At 37.3% G+C, this 19,728-nt stretch overlaps 1 protein-coding gene across 1 annotated transcript in view; it reads right to left on the minus strand.

Moving 5' to 3' along the window:
• The window catches only part of LOC137392957 (interaptin-like), a 50,198-nt gene that overhangs the window by 17,419 nt on the left and 13,051 nt on the right, over positions 1–19,728 (minus strand). Inside the window, exons 6-14 of the mRNA XM_068079327.1 lie at positions 18,579–18,645; positions 13,321–13,394; positions 12,712–12,907; positions 9,931–10,032; positions 8,487–8,793; positions 6,760–6,934; positions 4,049–4,197; positions 2,784–3,163; positions 1,415–1,591 (exon numbers count right to left, since the gene is read on the minus strand). Coding sequence (XP_067935428.1) covers positions 1,415–1,591; positions 2,784–3,163; positions 4,049–4,197; positions 6,760–6,934; positions 8,487–8,793; positions 9,931–10,032; positions 12,712–12,907; positions 13,321–13,394; positions 18,579–18,645 — 1,627 coding nt within the window. The remainder of the gene's footprint in view (positions 1–1,414; positions 1,592–2,783; positions 3,164–4,048; positions 4,198–6,759; positions 6,935–8,486; positions 8,794–9,930; positions 10,033–12,711; positions 12,908–13,320; positions 13,395–18,578; positions 18,646–19,728) is intronic.

Below are 19,728 nucleotides of genomic sequence, written 5' to 3' on the forward strand. Positions count from 1 at the left end.
AAGTGATTTTGATGTCAAGAGTCAATTTTTAAATAGGAATCTGATGGACTTCTACAAATACGGTCTGCCTCACACTCAATTTCCAAATCTTACATGCTACGCAAAACGCTTTCTCGTTTTGTTCGGTTCGACATGGATGTGTGAATATCTCTTCAGTCGCATGCAATTAATAAAATCGAACAAAAGAAATTCTTTGAGTGACGCTCACCTCGAAGATGAACTCCGACTGGCCTTAACAAATATTCCGGCAGACATCGAAAAGCTTCTTGATGACTCGAAACAATTTCAAGTTTCTCACTGATATTTTCGTTCATTACCGGTTTACATCTAAAATGAAATTGTTTTATTATTGAAATACAAAGCCATTTGAACAATGTTTTTTTTAATCTTGATAAATTGTTGAATTTATTTTATAGAATTTAAGGCACTAAATCAAAATTTCTAATGATCATTTCGTATTCATGTAATATCTGGAGACTATAATCTTTTGATAGCAATAAAAGTAATAGAAATACATGTAGTATCATATGTAGGACCCCCTATGTTTAAATTGAGTTATGAATTATAATTGTATAAAGGGTAATTTCTATAAATAAAAAATACAATCAATATTTACAGTTCTGAATACTTTTCCAAACCATTTCAAATAGTTCTATTAAAGAATGTAAGACTAGAAATGTGAGTCCGGCCCACTGGCGTCATTTTTTTTTAAATCCGGCCCATGTTCGGAAAAGGTTGGGCAGCACTGGTTTAGAGTGTTGATCTATTGTCCTGAATGCTGTGAGTTTGGGTCTTGCTTAATGCAATACTTTTCGCAACCTCAAACCGTGGCTTTCGACAGTCAGACGAACAGACAGATGGACACGGCGCTAATCATTGCAAAGATTGACCGAGTACTTGAAATGCTAGCAGCAGCGAATAAGTGTTGTTTTTAAGTAAATATATGTAAAAGAAACTAGCAAAACATGTCATTACTAACATATTGACAATCGATATTGGCATTACATTGAACTAACAAGGAGTCCAGATAAAAATACAATGTCTTATCATGATGCCAATATCAAATTAATGTCATATCATATTAATGTCATATCATATTAATGTCATATCATGATGTTAATATCATTATAGACGTTAATAAATCAAATTTCAGACTTACCCAAAAATCAATTTGAAACTCGTCTGTCAATGTCATTTGTCACGGAGACAATTTCTAATGCATTACACAATCGCATTATGCTGATGCATAGCTTTCACCTGACACCAAGGATAGCGCAGAGAAAGAGCACATCTGACCAACCATGAACACTAACAAGCCAGTGAATGGCCGATATCGACTGCATATCGTAAGAGGGATTGAACATCTAGTATATCTGGCATGGCATCAGTTAATTCAGAATACCGTATAACATACCTCAGATTTTAATTTGTCAATAGTGACCAGGTAGCTGCTACACTCGTCCTGTGCCTGAGACACTGTCACATCAAAGAGTTTTCTCTGCTCTTCCAACTGTAGCCTTAGCATCGTATTCTCTCTGCGCATGGCCCCTTCTTCTGAATCATTGCCAGGGCTATATCCAGCTTCATGCCACTGAACAAAAGGAAACAGACTGAGGATGATGCTGGATAAATAGAAGTTAATATGCTGAAGGGTTTGAATAGACGACATCCTTGTTCTGCTGCTAGAGACCTTCTGCGCCATGTTAAAGATGAACTTGCACTGATTTTAGTGGATTTTATCCGAATGTATCACTATTTATTATCATTTGCAATTGTTTTTTATGTTAGAAGTGATCAGACTGCCAAGATGTTTCAAGACTAAAATCAATAAAACTTGATCACGGTTAGAATGCTCACTATACTTTACACGGTTACTACTTAGTTTAGTAGTAAACAACCAACTAGATAATGTTAGAGGTCAGGGTGCAAGCAACGAGTAGTACTGAGACTAAGGAGAAACGCAAGCAATATGGAGAACCTTGCATTGTATAGAACCCTAATTGTATAGAAACTAACAGTAAGCCAAGCGTTGACTAGGAATTATTTCATTTTAAATCAGATAACCTGAAGGCGGGTGCTTAAGAGGTTCTCAGAAACCAGGTGGAGTTTTAAACCAAATATATTTTGGTGACCTGGTGGAGAGCACAGAGCATACATGTGTGACGTTTGGATAAAATTCGCAAAATGAAATGGAGAAATGCATAGCATTGAAGTCACTTAACACAGACTATCTCACATGCACAATGACAAAGTGAGATTTATTCATATAAATAGTATTCAACACAAATTACAGAAATGTTAACAAAAAGCACATTTCCATGTTAATTCTTAATCAGAGTCATTAGAAAGAAACATTTCCATGATACAGTGGAATATGATTTGATTTTAAACTTTTTTTCATCAATGGTAATTAAACAAATGAAAAAAGCTGGAAGAGTGATGAAGCCCATAATACGCATTAGCATAGCTAGTCGTGGCATCGGGCTTGTTGTCATCGCGTAATCAAGGTCAAATTTTTAGGGTAAGTTTTATGGGTTTGATTCACTTGTTAAAAGATGTACTTTAGGTTTTTTCTTGAAACTGGCCACCTTCTCTATGCTTTTTATAGTATTAGTGTAAGATGCAGAGCTTTAAAGTAGATGATGCATAGAACTGCAAAAACCTAATACATACAGATAGAATAACCCTTTCATACAAATTAATTTGAACCACAATTTAATTTCCTTAGATAACTCCAACACAGACTAGTTAAAGTGAGAGATCTGTCAAAAAACCAAACAAACCTTCTGCACATCCTCCTCATACTGTTGTTCCAATGCAGCCAGCCTGTCCTGGAGGACCTGCTTGTCTTCTCTCAGTTGAGACAGAATGTTTACTTCCGTGTCAGTGAGGTCATCTTGTAGCCCGAGAGCGAGTTTGCGTCCATCCGATGCCTGCTCTTCAAGAGCCAGCACAATCTCATTATGGCTGAGGTCGGTCATGTTCAGACGCTGCCGCAGCAGATGGTTCTCGTCCCTCATCCGCGCTGTCAGCTTGCTAAGTTCCTTGAGGGCGCCGTGGTAGGACAGAACGAGGTCATCCCTCTCCTTGAGGATATAGAGTAGTCTCAGCTCTGTCTCCTGCGCTGAGACAAGGCCAGATGATGCCTTGATGCCATTCATACCTTGCAATTAATAGAATCTGTGATGTTAAAACAAGTAAAATCGTAAAAAAAGTATTAACGACTAATTTTAGCTTTTGTTTGATATACACGATTAACTTAAACTTACTTATAATGCGCATACCAAGTCTCTCAAGTACTTACCAATACTGTCTCTCAAGTACTTACCAATACTGTCTCTCAAGTACATACCAATACTGTCTCTCAAGTACATACCAATACTGTCTCTCATGTACTTACCAATACTGTCTCTCAAGTATTTACCAATACTGTCTCTCAAGTACTTACCAATACTGTCTCTCAAGTACTTACCAATACTGTCTCTCAAGTACATACCAATACTGTCTCTCATGTACTTACCAATACTGTCTCTCAAGTATTTACCAATACTGTCTCTCAAGTACTTACCAATACTGTCTCTCAAGTACTTACCAATACTGTCTCTCAAGTACTTACCAATACTGTCTCTCAAGTACATACCAATACTGTCTCTCAAGTACATACCAATACTGTCTCTCATGTACTTACCAATACTGTCTCTCAAGTATTTACCAATACTGTCTCTCAAGTACTTACCAATACTGTCTCTCAAGTACTTACCAATACTGTCTCTCAAGTATTTACCAATACTGTCTCTCAAGTACTTACCAATACTGTCTCTCAAGTACATATCAATACTGTCTCTCAAGTACTTACCAATACTGTCTCTCAAGTACTTACCAATACTGTCTCTCAAGTACTTACCAATACTGTCTCTCAAGTACTTACCAATACTGTCTCTCAAGTACTTACCAATACTGTCTCTCAAGTACTTACCAATACTGTCTCTCAAGTACTTACCAATACTGTCTCTCAAGTACTTACCAATACTGTCTCTCAAGTACTTACCAATACTGTCTATCATACACATTAGTTCGTCATCAGCCATTTCTAGCCTTCCATCCTCATCCAACCTCGGCAGCTCTTTGCTGGCAGACTTGAAGAGAGAAGCATCCACCGCAGTCACTTCTACGGATGGCATCTCTATTCTATCCCACCTGGCAGACCAATGCAAGACGTGTTATACATCACAGGAGTTGCAACCACCACACCCAAAGACCACCACTAAAAACCAACACATCTCCAGAGCATCATGTTCTGAAAACCATCATGCCTAAAACCACCGTGTCTCCAGACTACCAAGTCTAAAGGCCACCATGTCTAAAAACCATCATGTCTAAGGACCATCAAGTCTAAGAGCCACCATGTCTGAAAGATATCTTATCTAAAGACCACGAAGTCCAAAAACTACCAAGTCTAAAGACCACCAAGTCTAAAGACTACCAAAGTCTAAAGACCACCAAGTCTAAAGACCACCAAGTCTAAAGACCACCCTGTCTAAGGACCACCATGTCTAAAGACCACCCTGTCTAAGGACCACCATGTCTAAAGACCACCCTGTTTAAGGATCACCATGTCTAAAGACCACCCTGTCTAAGGACCACCATGTCTAAGGACCACCCTGTCTAAGAACCACCATGTCTAAAGACCACCCTGTCTAAGGACCACCATGTCTAAAGACCACCCTGTCTAAGGATCACCACGTCTAAAGACCACCCTGTCTAAGGACCACCATGTATAAAGACCACCCTGTTTAAGGATCACCATGTCTAAAGACCACCCTGTCTAAGGACCACCATGACTAAAGACCACCCTGTCTAAGGATCACCATGTCTAAAGACCACCCTGTCTAAGAACCACCAAGTCTAAAGACCACCAATGTCTGGCAATGGGCGTCGGGAACACTGCTGATGACGACCAAGGCAGAGCTGCATACCGAGGTTATATTCATAATACTTTATAAAAAATTACATTTTTTATAGTAACAAATTTACTGGTTGCATATTGATGAGCATCGCTACAAATCTACAATTGTTTGTAACATTTCATTAATAGAAAAAAAACTGACTACTGCAACGTCACGAATATTAATTTTGGTAACTTCGTCAAATAAAAAAGTGGACTCGTTACAAACAGTATCAGTCAATGAGATGCAAGCATTGCAAATGATTCAAACAGACACCAAACACTATCAGAAAAATTATCATACAAAGTCGAGAGTTAAATTTTCAACGGTTTCTATAAATTTGAATTAAGTTGTGTCAGTATTTTCTACGAAACTTCACATCGAACAAATTGCTTGCATGTTGACCATTTGAATTAGACATGAACTGCAGCCCTTCGGCCTGTAGAGGAATGGCTAGCCATTGCACTTTGCAATCAGTCTAGCACTAGATGTTTATGAAATCAATGACAAAGATTGACCAAACATTGTCTGTTATCAGCTGCTGCCAATAACGCTGACAGCTCTTATAGAATCTCAGCGTCAGCCTTAACATCAAACATCCCATAACAGTATACAGTTTAATAATCCGTGATACTTTAATTTTTGTGGTTTAAATTTATTGTTTTAGAAGCAAGTTTGTGTTTGTACATGTGACACTAGATAAACAAATTTGGCTTATGTTATTCTATTTGTAAAAATGTTCATTAACATCTCCGAAAAGTATACATTTAGCTGTAATCAACGATTGATAATGACAATATCGCTACAGCAAAAAGCAAACCGACTAGAAGGGCTCTTAAAACATTTTCCTGAACAAATTTCTTTCAATTTATATCTTGCTAAATATAGCGCGAATTTAATTAACCGATTTTAAGAGAAAATGTTAAAAAATCTCAAATTTATACTTTACATGCAAAAATGACCCAATTGATATATTGTTCCATGCAAACTTCAATGAAAAACATCTCGATGCATCTTTACTAGAAGTGTCTCTCGATGGTTTCCCACCACCAACTATAGCGAACGAGCTGAGAAGGTTAAGCAAAAGTAAAATTAAATAGTTAGATAACGCTATTAACCAAAAATAATAAAAAACACCTGACTATAAGTTTGAAATTTTTTATTAAAAAAAAAGAAATTATTAAAAAACTCTAAATTGAATGTTTAAAAACAGTCATTCTTCAGGTTTCTATCATTGAGGTACTTGTTAGTATAATTCACTAAATTTGAACAAGGACTCAAGGCAACCTAAAATAGCTAAACCAGGAGGGCAACTCTGACAATACATTATACACTAAACATATAGATGACGACACTTGAAGATCAGCGGCGATTACTTGTATGCGTCACACTAGAAAGATGAAAGTACGACATCAGAGTCAGAATGTGCTAATTCTAAACCTTAACCTGGGAAATGTGGTGAAAGATTGTAACACGATTACTCTACATTTTTACCGAGTGAACGGAGTTGGCGTTCAAATGAATTCTATATAAAAGAAAACAGAAGGTAAGATCTAATACCTAAAAGTACTCGCTAAGTTATTGGCAAGAACTAGCAAGTGCTTGCCGAGTCTTAGCAAAAACTACTAAATTTTGACAATAACTAAAATGTACTCGCTAAGTAATGACAACAACTAGCAAGTGCTTGCTAAGTCAAAACGATACCTAACAAGTGCTGGCTAAGTAATGACAAGAACTAACAAGTGCTTGCTTACAATCAGACGAGAAAGCATATGGTAATAAGCTAAATAAAAAGATAAGAGAGAGCACACACCACTCGGTGATAGAGCCTGGTTCTGGAGTTGTCAGATGATCGACATCACAATCAGTATGATCATCACTTCCCTCTGAAGCCGAATCCTTCCCTCGAGGTGTAGTTTTAGTAAACGTTCCGAATCCTTCATCCGTGTTAGGAGCAGACTTAGGACTAGTCCTGTCATCTTCCTCGTCTTTGTACTTTTCTAACAACACATTTACATGACTTAAACGATAATCGTGAGACAAACAGAGGTGAGACAAACAGAGGGAAGCCTTAATATCTGAACTGAAGTCTATAAAGGCCGCAGTAGTACCAGCTATCTATGGCGTGGTGCCGAGCAGGCAGCATTCACAACAGATTTAATCAGCAATGTTTCCAAATTCGCTGCAGTTAAATGTCCCTTTGTAGGAATATTTATACCTTCAAAGAAGTGCTTGCAGGTGCATTTTATGCATTCAAAGCATGACTCATAGACTGTCATCCTATCAACTACCCAGTAAATACTTCTTTGCTATATCAGGCTAATTATCTCTATCAAACTATCATGTCAGTAGGTCTATATTTGAATTATTCACATTTAATCATTAGGTTTTTGCACTTTCAATAAAATTTAAAATAAAAATTGAATGTAGCTAATTTTAATAAGATTATAGCTAATATGAATAGCCAGAGTGGGAACTATGACACGCAGTGTTCAGTAATGAACAGATAGCATGAGTAACAGCACAATCATGATACTATCGATTCCCTTTGTTGAAGATCCTCCCAACCTACATGTACCTGTCATAGGAGCAACTTCCTTTGATGATTGAACCACCATATTTTTCACATGCTTCCAAGCTCTAAAAAATGCTCCGAGCCATCAAATTTTGACGCATACAAATGCATTTACTAATAATTTGAGTGCCATAATTGTCAGTGATGAGTAGAGCAAATGACCTGATTGGTCAGCACATTTTGGAGCAGAAAACAAACTTTAAAAATATTTTTTAGACATAAGTCTGCCAGTACGATGAGTAAAAATATTGACTAACATTGTAGGTGTAAATGCTGCTAACCAGTCACTAACTACACAGACTGCTACTGATACTCCTACTAGTACCGCTACTGATACTCCTACTAGTACCGCTACTGATACACCTACTAGTACCGCTACTGATACTCCTACTAGTACCGCTACTGATACACCTACTAGTACCGCTACTGATACTCCTACTAGTACCGCTACTGATACTCCTACTAGTACCGCTACTGATACTCCTACTAGTACCGCTACTGATACTCCTACTAGTACCGCTACTGATACTCCTACTAGTACCGCTACTGATACTCCTACTAGTACCGCTACTGATGCTCCTCCTAGTACCGCTACTGATACTCCTACTAGTACCGCCACTGATACTCCTACTAGTACCGCCACTGATACTCCTACTAGCTTCAACAGTTGCACTAAAAGAAAGTTTATTATAATCTTTTGATTCTATCAATTTACTAAACACACGTTCCACAATACTACTGGAACTAGGGTTATCAGTAATAACATCGCTACTATCGATTGCCTCAAACTCTCCTTGGCATTATTATAGAGCTATCAGATGCTTATATTTCTGATCAAAAAAATGACCATGGTCAACCGCAATCCACCAGACTTGTCTGTAGCAACTGAGCTGCGAGCACTGACCAGTCCAGTTCTACTAGTTACTAACCTGGGTGAGTTGTATCGTCCATCTCTGCCGGTACACCGTCACTCTCATCCCTCTGCGCTGATACTTCTTCCCTCAACTGCCGAAGCAGCGCTGTAAACTCTGCAGTTTGCTGCGATATTCCGTCAGCATTCTTGCGAGGAGTCGTGGTTGTAGAGCAGCTCTTCCTGTCTGATTGCTGCAGAGCACTCAGATCTATCATAAGACTGTCACTCGTGTCATTAGGAAAGCTGCCGTGAGCACGGCCTATAGGACTCGGCATGGTAGTTGATAGGATGGTTCCGGAACTATTTGTGCTTGGCACTCGCGATTGTATTGAGCTGGCTGGAGAATGGTCTCTTGATGACTTTAACAGAAAATGATTTTTACATTCTACGCATGAAGTATGCCCAAGAAGCTGAGGATTATGGGTAGTTCCTAAAAGGTGACCGCCGGTGTAAATTCACCAGATCTCGCTAATCTTGTCTAGAAGTCCAGGTGATGATGCTTTGTATTGAGTCTAAATAGCATAATGATCAAAAACCATAATAGTTTAAGAGAAAAGAGTGGGTTACAAAATATTTTAAATGGGAAGCCACTAGCAAGCCCTAGAAAAGCAACAATACAAGCGAACTGTTCTCCGTGAAGAGCCCGATAGAAGACTATATATGAAGAGTTAGTAGTCTTTGAGATTCAAGAAAAAATAGATATACCTATTTGGCAGCCTCAAACATGTGAGAGTGTAAGATACTGTTTACACAAAAAATTTGAAGTTAACGTAATGAATGTCAAAACTGTAAAGAATCAAAACTATTTTTAAAAATAAAAAAAATCACTTCAACATTAAATGAATTTAGTGGCAATTCAATGGAAGAGCCCATTTTTTTAGAATTTTGAAAACTCATTCAGCAGGATCTAGCCAAAGAACCAAATCTAATCAAAGAATCGAATCTAATCAAAGAACCAAATCTAGGCAGGAACTAAAGATCCTTTTATATTTTGAGATTTAGTGGAAAACAAAATGATGATAACACTAGATAAAGAAAATGATAATAACACTAGATAAACAGAATGATGATAACAATAGATAAACAGAATGATGATAACAATAGATAAACAGAATGATGATAACAATAGATAAACAGAATGATAATAACAATAGATAAAACAATACTAATACTGATATATGAACAAGCACTTTAAAGGATAAAAAACTCTTGTTCAAACAGCCAATGAAAACTGTTTAAACCATGTTAATAACCAATCATAGCAAAAACACCTGCAACCAGATGTGAATGCATAGAACAGATAAAAGATATTAAAAATCAAGTGCAAGAGGGCAGCAATCATCCTGGGTGGTCTAGACTGCAACATAATGACTATCGGATAATATATATTTAGTGAGTTAGGATGGATACTCTACCAGTTCTCTGTATTGTGTATTAGATGAGATGAACAAGTTGCAGCCAATTGAAATTGATAAACAATGTAGAGATGTATTTACCTCCGCTTTCAAAGAACGATCACTGTAGACGATTTCTTCGCGGCGCTGAGAAAATGAACCATTCGTGCCGTTATGATAGACATCTAGTTGTTTCTGAATATCCTGAAGAGATCATAGAGCTAACATTACACGCGTAAAAATGAAAGCAGACGCTATGTCTAACCTCAAGGATACCACCTAACAGCAGTCAAACAAGTCCGTGTCCGCCCCGAGTACCGGCAGAAAATTCGCAAACAGAGCTAAGAAAGTGCAAATAGTCTTAGCAACTTTAAACTAATAGACTGAGATTTAATCCATAAATGATAAAAAGGTGCTCCAAAGTTAGCATACATCTATGACAATGACATCTTATTCAAGATAAACAAACAGCACTAAAATATTGATGTCTAACGCCTTTGGAAAATGGAAAATGACATGCAGTCAATCAGTCCTGACTTTTGATACCTTGTAATGAATGTAATCTAATACATGTAGAAAAAACCAAAAGCAGCAAGAGAAGAGTATCAACAGTGACTTACACGAAGGCGTGCGACGAAATGGCTCGCTAGTTAGACCAATCAATGACAAGAAAAGTCTAATCCTGCCTTTGCAGCCGCGAGACGAAACTAAAAATCCATACGACGTCCCCGAAGACACAGCTAATAATTACTGCACAACGAGAAAGATCTGAAGGCCTTACGCTGCCGAGTGCGAACTCGATATATGAAATGATCTGGCGTTAATATAATAAGAGCTATAGAGAATCAACAATGACGAGTGCTCGACATTCAACTAGAAAGTTGTGTCGTCGTACAGTCGTGACTCGTACAAAAGAGCTAATAACATTAACTGATAAAGAGCATTGAGAGAATTCATTATTTACAATAGCTTATCATTGTTATATAATTCAAATAAAAGGTGATAAAAACCTCTGGACTTTATTTATACACACCACGACACTAAATTACAAATGTAATGGGGCAGAAACCATTTACGTAGAGAATAATTGCCAACTCACCCTATAGTAAACAGGCACAATGCTACGGACCCATTGGTTAACAAATAACGTGAGCCTAACTACTCCACTGATAAACACCTTTTGTTCTAAGTTAAATCACAAAAATAATATGGTACACAATGAGCTGACGTATCTGTTGTGTTTGTTGGTTAATGCAGTCAGCGAGGTCAATGCTGCCACCAAAATTTTACATGATTTGGTTGATCAGCTGAAACATGCGTTTAATCAAGGAGATTCTTGTAGCAAAATCTTTCGAAAAAATTGCGATAAAGGTTCATACGTCATTCGGTAATTTCCATCAGCTATCGGAAGCGGATCACCTTTGATGGCGGCCAATAGAATTTATCTTAACACAAAGAATTAAAATACAGAAGTAATACTTTACATATACTTTTATTTTCTGTTTCTAATGTAATTATTGGCAAAGTAAATATACACGTAGTGCCGTAGCAACAGTAACGAATCAGAAATCTGCATTCGCTGATAAGAATTTATGACACGACATTAGCTGGTAGCTGCATCAAAAGAGAACAGTGCAGTACAAATATTAAAGGTTTGGTCTACTTATTACCTTTGTCGCACTGATACATTGGATTCTCTACAAACTTGTTGAAACGCAACATAGAACAGTGTTAGAGACAGAAATGACACACTAAGTTCATGAGTCATTCATGATTTATACAAATGCTGTTACCATCCAATGTAGAAGTGTCTCTTGTCGATATACAAGAACTGAGCATAGACAAATAGATGCGCTGATATTCATGTAAACAGCAGAGCATCACATGATATCTTTTCACCATTTGTATGAGAGAATTTCCTGATTGAACAGATTTCAAACGGTGCGCAAATTTGCAGGTATTTTTTCTTACCTTCCTCCGACAAGCAAGAATTGTTACATTATCCTTTTCCGAGATATACGTGATGAGTTAAACATCGCATTCATGATAAAATAATTACAAAGTTTAGTACACTCTAGACAGCTAAAGTTGTGTGACCCAGTCTTTCGGCGGAGTTGCTGTGATGGACAATGTATAGCAAACGAGTAAGTCTTTTTGTGAGTAACTTGAAACTTCCTAATTCCTTACAAAATCACATACCTTAAAATTGTGATAACTGATACATTACCAAGTCACATTTAGATAGCTTTCCTCAGAATAAACAAAAATAATTGGTCCTATTACCCTGACATCCCACCCTTATTCACTGATCGAGGAGGAAGAAGCTGCTAAGACTCTCCAGATTGATTACTGATACTATAACGTAATTCCACTCCTATCGCTGTCATTGCAAAATACCACAGGTATTGTAATCTAAACTGTGTGTGGTACAGTGACACATCTGACCAGCCACATGTGACAGGTTGACACATGTAGCAGAGTGACACTTGTGATATGGTGACACAAAAGATATAAAGAATAAATTATGTTAGAGTGACAGTTGCAATCAAGTGACACATCTGAGTAAATGACACATGCCACAGATAGAACATGGTGATAGAATAAATAATATTTGCTTCAATATTGCCTCTAGCAATGAGAAAACAGTGAGAGTGGCTTTAGAGGGCGGAAAGTCTCGTAAGTTTGGTGGTATCTCTGACTGATTAGCAATACAAACACCATGTAGAGGACAAGGCTGGCCTCTCTCAAGAAACTTCAAAAGCCAACTTGTAAGTAATAAACTATCTTTTAAAACTTCAAAATTTTTGACTGTGAACAGAGCTCGATGAGTACAGGAAACAATTGTTCAGTGTGCGTACAGCAGTGAACAACCTCCATCCATACCTTGAGCATTTTCTGTGTTTTGTCGTTGTGCGCAGACAAGTTACTGCGAGGACGCTCGGGTATCACCTGTGGCTGCTGATTGACCAATACTGAGGGACGGGAAGGAGAATGCCCCGATAGTATAAGCTCTCTTTTTCGTCTTAACAATGATATATAGACCGTGACAGCTAAGTTCTCAGTTTGGGTATCGTATGCCCTACAACAGAGTGTGTGAATGATAACGAACTGTACCAAAGCTATTGTTGATATCCTAGCTAGAGACGGTTTGTTTATGATCGAGAGGAAATTGTTACAACTAAAAAGGTCAACAAGTGCATCACGCAGAGGGTCAGTTCAGTCAAAATATCTAATTAGCGACAGAAATTAGCAGAAATGATTACAAATCAGGCATGCATTCTAAAAATAGAACCCTAAGCATGGCTCTCAAAATACATAAAAAAGGACAAATCAATTTACTCCTGAAAATATAAACGCAGACAGCACCACACAAAAATCCTGCAATATCTTAGTAATGCAGATGAAAATGGGGATGAAACAAATCGCTTACGACCTTGACAGCTACCCAAGTAGGAAACCCAATGAACTCTGTTACCAAGTAGTACATTATACCTTAGCAAGTTGGAACTAACTCCCAGCTTCCTTTCCGCATCGGCTATAGCCTCGTGGTAGTCACACGGTTCGGGCTGCAAAAGTAATCCACACCCGATGTTGGTATTGAGGCTAGAACAAAGCCCACTCTACTCTTTTTGTAATAGCACTGATAGATTACATGACTACCAGCTTCATCCATGGATTACAGATAGAAGTAGATCGCAAATCAGACCTTTAGTTTTGTAATTATGTTTCAGCCTTTCAATTCAATGAAGAGATAAGACGGAGACATAACGGTAACAGAGCATCTTAGGTCGGTACAAGGCGCATACAACGCATGCGCAACGGACATACGAGGCACTTGCAACGCCCAAACATTGTGGATACAACGCGTATACACTATCATCACAATGCACATACAACAATCAATAGAAAATAAATAGAATACTTTTTGTAATGTTTAGACCTGTTTTATTACCAGACTACAAATATAAATAGAATATTGAATAATAATATAATATTATTACTATTATTATTACACATTGATATTATTAATAATATTAATGTGTTAACAGTATCACGTTGTGGCCCATGCGTTGCTAATTACTTGGGTCGGCGTTGTATCCACAATATTTGTGCGTTGCGAGTGCTTTGTATGTCCGTTGCGCAAGCGTTGTATGCGCGTTGTACCGACCTAAGATGCACCGTTACCAACCAAACTAGCAGTGATGGTATGATCAATCTTTATACAGCATGTTTGTCAAAGAGTAGGCGCGATACATATTGGTCCAACCTATAGTAAATCATAGCTACTCCTACACACAGATGTGGTCGTTATAAGGAAAAGCGTGCCCAGATATACAGTGTTTAAAGGCCCATAGGATTTGTGTAAGGCATTATTTATTAACAAATACATGAAACAAATAAAACTTGAACTCGAGCAACTTTTAATTACATAACAGTAAGGCAATGTTGTTAGAGCAAACCGACGATACAATATTCTTTCTTTCTCTTCGAGTCAAAAGGTGAGAATGTTAAAAAGGCTGCCGCAAAGTTCTAAGCAGATCGATAACAGCTAATAAAACAAGTTCAATATTTTACATTTGTAATGAGAAACTCGGCTAATAATAGAAATGTTTTACAAATTGCGATGTGTCATGAAAAAGTGTAACATAAAACCAAACTAACATAACATAATGCCTGAAGCGATTTCCTACACAACACCCCATCGGCCTTTCACTCGGCTGAAGCAAGTCTCGACAAAGACTCGTATTATACAAATAAGAATTTCTAGCGAGTGATCAACCCATGGCAAAAGGCCATTATAGTTGCGAGGCAGCGCTGTTTGCTTGTAAGACCCTAGCGTGGGCAATTCACCGTAAATCTCTTTTCTCCGACATCATTCACCAGTAACAAAGAATAGAAATTAATATAATTATAATGTAGTTCCATAAATAATCAAGATTTAAGTGATACGACATTGTCGTGATATATCACAAGACGACCTATCGAGCAATTACCCAGCGAGTCGTTGACAATTAGCCATCGCCTTTATGCTAAGCAGAGCTTGCCAATCAAACGCTAAAGATCGGATTAATGCAGGAAACGAGGCCTTGTCATTTAGCTGACAACCTACACAAGGTGCTTGCTGGCTTCAAACATGTGGCAGCAGTAATTAGAACACAGGAATTGACATATGAAATCAATCAGGCCTGATCGCACTCACCCAGGCAAATGAGCCAACATACATGTTTGCACTTGACTTGTACTCTACTTGTAATCGCTTGTTGCTATTGACAATTCTGTGCAAACATGCAACGCAAGTACCGCGAGTTCTCTGTTCGGCTGGTGCAATAACTGATGATATGCGTAGACTGAGTGGTCAAAAAGTAGAGCCTTTTGATAGGAGGCGCTTAGACGCTGCCCCACCATACTGCATTTAGCCTACCAGTTTGCTAGATGATATCTACACATATTACAGAATAACTTGCCATTCTGATAAATAGCATTAATGTCTGAACACTTGAGCACAAAATATTATGAAAATTACAGCAGAATTTTTGACTACTAAAAACATTCATCTAGCCTTTTCACGCAAGGTTAACACAAGAATTTTTTCCCATTCGTGTAACAAAACACATTTTCATGAGGTGAATTAGGCGTCAAGAATAAAGTTTTTACAAGAACATTGTTCACTCAGCATTACACAAAAAAATAGGGTTACATTTTTAGTCATGGCGCAGCCTATTGGCTGAGTTGGAATACAAAAACTGTAGTTAAATAAATATAATTTTTTTATCACAGATTTTGCGTGTGGCCTCTCGCGGTTATGAGTTTCCAGCTTGTGTCCGAGGACCTTAATGCGTTTGATCACTTCGATACATTGAAAAGGCAATCGATATTCACGAGTCCAACATTCTCACAGTTGAAAGACATCAGAAATCAAAACAAATGAATTACTTAACCCAAAGCTGCAAACATTCATAAGTTCTTAGATTTACAGAAAAATGGAATTAAATCAATTCCTTACTGTCCAACTAACCTAATGTAATTCCCAGAAAAAAATCAACTGTATGATAGACAACCCGACATCTTCATTGTGATTGGACTAAGCATACGGATCATCCTACATTTTGAAGTTTTTTCGAGTGCAGTTTGTCAGCACACGGAAACAAATATTGTGCTTAAGGTCAGTTCACGAACTGCAGATTTTTGAAGAACTATGTAAATTGATGTTACATCACAGTACTCTGTGGATAGCATCGATAGCATTGCATCGAGGAAGTACTTCAATGAAATTATAAAGAGGTATAAAAGTGACCTCACCCAAAGAATAATAAAAAAATTTACACTAATAATATTGGCTTTTTCCAATGGATAGACTGAGCTCCGTGACATGTAACAATCGTTACTCATGCTTCAATTGACCATCGGTCGACCATCAACCGTATATAGACTAACATTCGATCATGGGAATTCATGGCACCATAATACCTTCTACTAATACAACAACCTTTCTACATGTAGGGAGCCCATGAATCCTTTTTTTTGAAAAACTCTATCATCTGCAATCGGTATAAGCTGTGTGATTGACACACAGGCATGCTTAATTTAAATGTTAGGCAATATAGTTTATCCATTTCGGCATGTTTTTTATCATGGTAATGTAGATTGTAGCATATTTGCTTTGACTAATTCTTTTGTCGATCAAAAGTCTGGTGTTTTGATAGACTACATCAGCATAAGGCTATTTGGACCTTTCTTCATATCACTTCACTTAGCTAAATGTGGTAATTAAATCACGGGACAAATCTAACTCAAGACTAAATGATATCTACATTTGACAGTTATACCGTATCATTAATCCTCACAACTAGTCTTTTCTCTCACTTATTATAGGATATCTTCTTCCTATCACTTTCACTTTCTTCCTCGCTAGTCAACTTTGGAAAAATTTGTGTTAAGAAATGATCTAACTTTTTCCTCATGTTTTTGCTAATTATTTGTTAGTTTAATTCTGAAAAGAGCATTTTCTTCCTCAATTTTTACCACCACTCACACTGACCTTGAGATGCTTGATTTCAAAACTGTAAAAGGAAGGTGTAAAGCACTGCTTTATATAATTTAAGCAAATTAGGACAACACTAAGCAAAAGAAAACTGCCAACACATACTAATTTACAAAACTGCAACCCTTAGAGAAGCTCTGGATGTTGCATCTTGAACCTTACGTCATGTGTTCAGACAAATATTTGCTCAAATTGTACACTGTGAGCCCAAAAATTCCCATGCAAAGGCGATCATAAGTTGACAGTTTAACACGAGTGAAACAAAATTCATATAAGTGCGTTAAGTGAAACATTTCAAATTCATATAAGGAGTCGTCTTCTCTGCTAAACATGGACTGAAAACTCCTGATAATATATGTAATAACTTGTAACGTCTCACAATGCTGCTAAGTTACATGTATATAGCAAAACTGGGAGCAATTGAAAACTTCAGTACATGATACCAATGCTCTATTTCTTTACAATTTCCTTTAGATTTTATAACATGATTTGCTTTATTTTGAAATGGAGATAACAATAATCATGTACTTTATATGATCTAGGGAATATCTTCTGCTGTCAAAAACAACCAACGTGTTTGTTGTGATAACGTATTTAGTTATTACAGATATTACAATTGTCACATTTTATTTGCTGGTTGACTTGACTAATAGCGGCTGATGACAGCAGAGGCTCACTGTCAAGATGCAAACAAAAACCTGCCTTGCCCAGACATTTAGTATTTGAGTGAAGGCAACCAGAACAGACTACTCCACCTACAAATCTTGACTTCCATAGTACATTTCCCTGTTATCAAATCTTGGACTCGTCAATAAACACAGCTAATATTACAAAAGATCTCATGGCAACTGATCTGGCTGCTTCACCATTAAAATAACAAAATATTGTAGTTTTTAAACTAGTTGACCAGTAATTTCATACCAATACTAGAGTGATACCAATACTAGAGTGATACTAGTACTAGAGTGATACTAGTGCTAGAGTGATACTAGTACTAGAGTGATACTAGTATTAGAGTGATACTAGCTCTAGAGTGATACTAGCACTAAAGTGATACTAGTACTAGAGTGATACTAGTACTAGAGTGATACTAGCTCTAGAGTGATACTAGCTCTAGAGTGATACCAGTACTAGAGTGATACCAGTACTACAGTGATACTAATACTAGAGTATTAATAATACTAGATCAGTAGTTCTAAACCTTGTTGGACACACTAAACACACTAGTTTCATTATTTTCCAGAAACCTTACTGAAAAAACAAAATAGCTTTTTTCACAGTTAAGACAGGTATATATATCTTTTACTGGTGAATAAAATTAACTGTATTAACATTACTGTGTTCAAAGAACAAAGCCCATACAATGCATGAACTTACGATAAATTACATATTTTTTTATAAAGCTATGTGACCTTTCTAACCAGCGTGACCTCTGATTGCCTTTGATAGACCTCCACTGCACCAATGAGACAGACTCATCGTACCTCTCGGTTTCTATCAAATCCCTCAGTTTCAATGGACCCAGGTTAAGTACCACTGCTTTTAAGTGATACTAACTCTGAAATGACTACACTGACGAAGCTATTACATGTACTACAGTAAATAAACCACTACAGCATTATTCTTTGTTATCTCCTCCTTATGGCAGACAACCCTAAGAATGTAAACTAAAGAAATCCCCTATAATTATAACGTGTCTAGGACTCACCTCATTAGGTTTGCTCACCAGACTAGTAACCTGGTTGATGATGTTGTGGAGAACGTCTTTCTCCATGCTGCAAGAGAGAACACAACTCTGAATAGTGTGACCAAACGACGCCTAGTCCGCAAATACCTCCCAGGTTTATAGAGTAAGTCTCAATCATAGAGCCAAGAACAGGATAGAGGTGGTATTTAATATTGTAATCCCCTTGCCCCTTCTGCACAGGAAAATCTGATGATTTGATAAAAACAACCCAAGCTTGAGCCTGAGTTGTTTTTTAAGACCATCCACGTAAACTTTGTAGAAGCATGGCATTGATAAAACTAAGGAGTTACTCCCTCATTTGAATAACCCACACAACTCTAAAAATTCTGTGATCTTAATACAGACGGTTCCCTACTTACGAACGTTCGAGTTACGAACAACAGTACATACGAACGCATGTACGTTGTTCGTAACTTGATTAACTTTCGAATCATTTGTTTGAACTTTGTTTGAACTTTACATACGTATTGTAAAGAGATTTGCCGGCCTTTACTTGGCAAGATCTCTACTAATAAATAAAGATAAGAGAGTGCCTGTAGCTTCATTCAGCTTTTAATTAGCGAAGGAAATTCACCAGCCGAGGAGCATACGACTATCTGCTCTGCTCAACTAAATGAGCGCACTCATCTATATACAATAATATCAACCGTTCCGGCTAACGGCAAACGGTAAGAACACCGGCTAACAAGGTGAATGAATAGGACCGCTAGCGCGTTGGTATGACAACAATCTAAGTGACGATAAGTGATAGTGTTATGACGGTATATCAGATATAACAATAGCATAACGAGTGAGACAACGATATAATAAACGGACAACACATACAAAATATAAGACAACAACGATAAGTGATAGCATAATGATTAAAACAACAATGTAATAGAAAGGACAAGACATACAATAAATAAGAAATGCAGTGTCATGGCCCGGCGTCCACCAAAGTACTATTTCCATTTTATTAAATATTTTTTCTCAGTACAAACCAATACAGGTTAATTATACAAGCCTTAAACATGCTTATATAAACCTTCAATATACTTATATAGGCCTTAAACGTAAATTATAATACAAAATATTGCACTGAAGCAACTTACGAACAAATTCACCTTAC

The sequence above is a fragment of the Watersipora subatra genome, chromosome 4 (genome assembly GCF_963576615.1).
Source record: "Watersipora subatra chromosome 4, tzWatSuba1.1, whole genome shotgun sequence".
Taxonomy (NCBI): Eukaryota; Metazoa; Bryozoa; class Gymnolaemata; order Cheilostomatida; family Watersiporidae; genus Watersipora; species Watersipora subatra.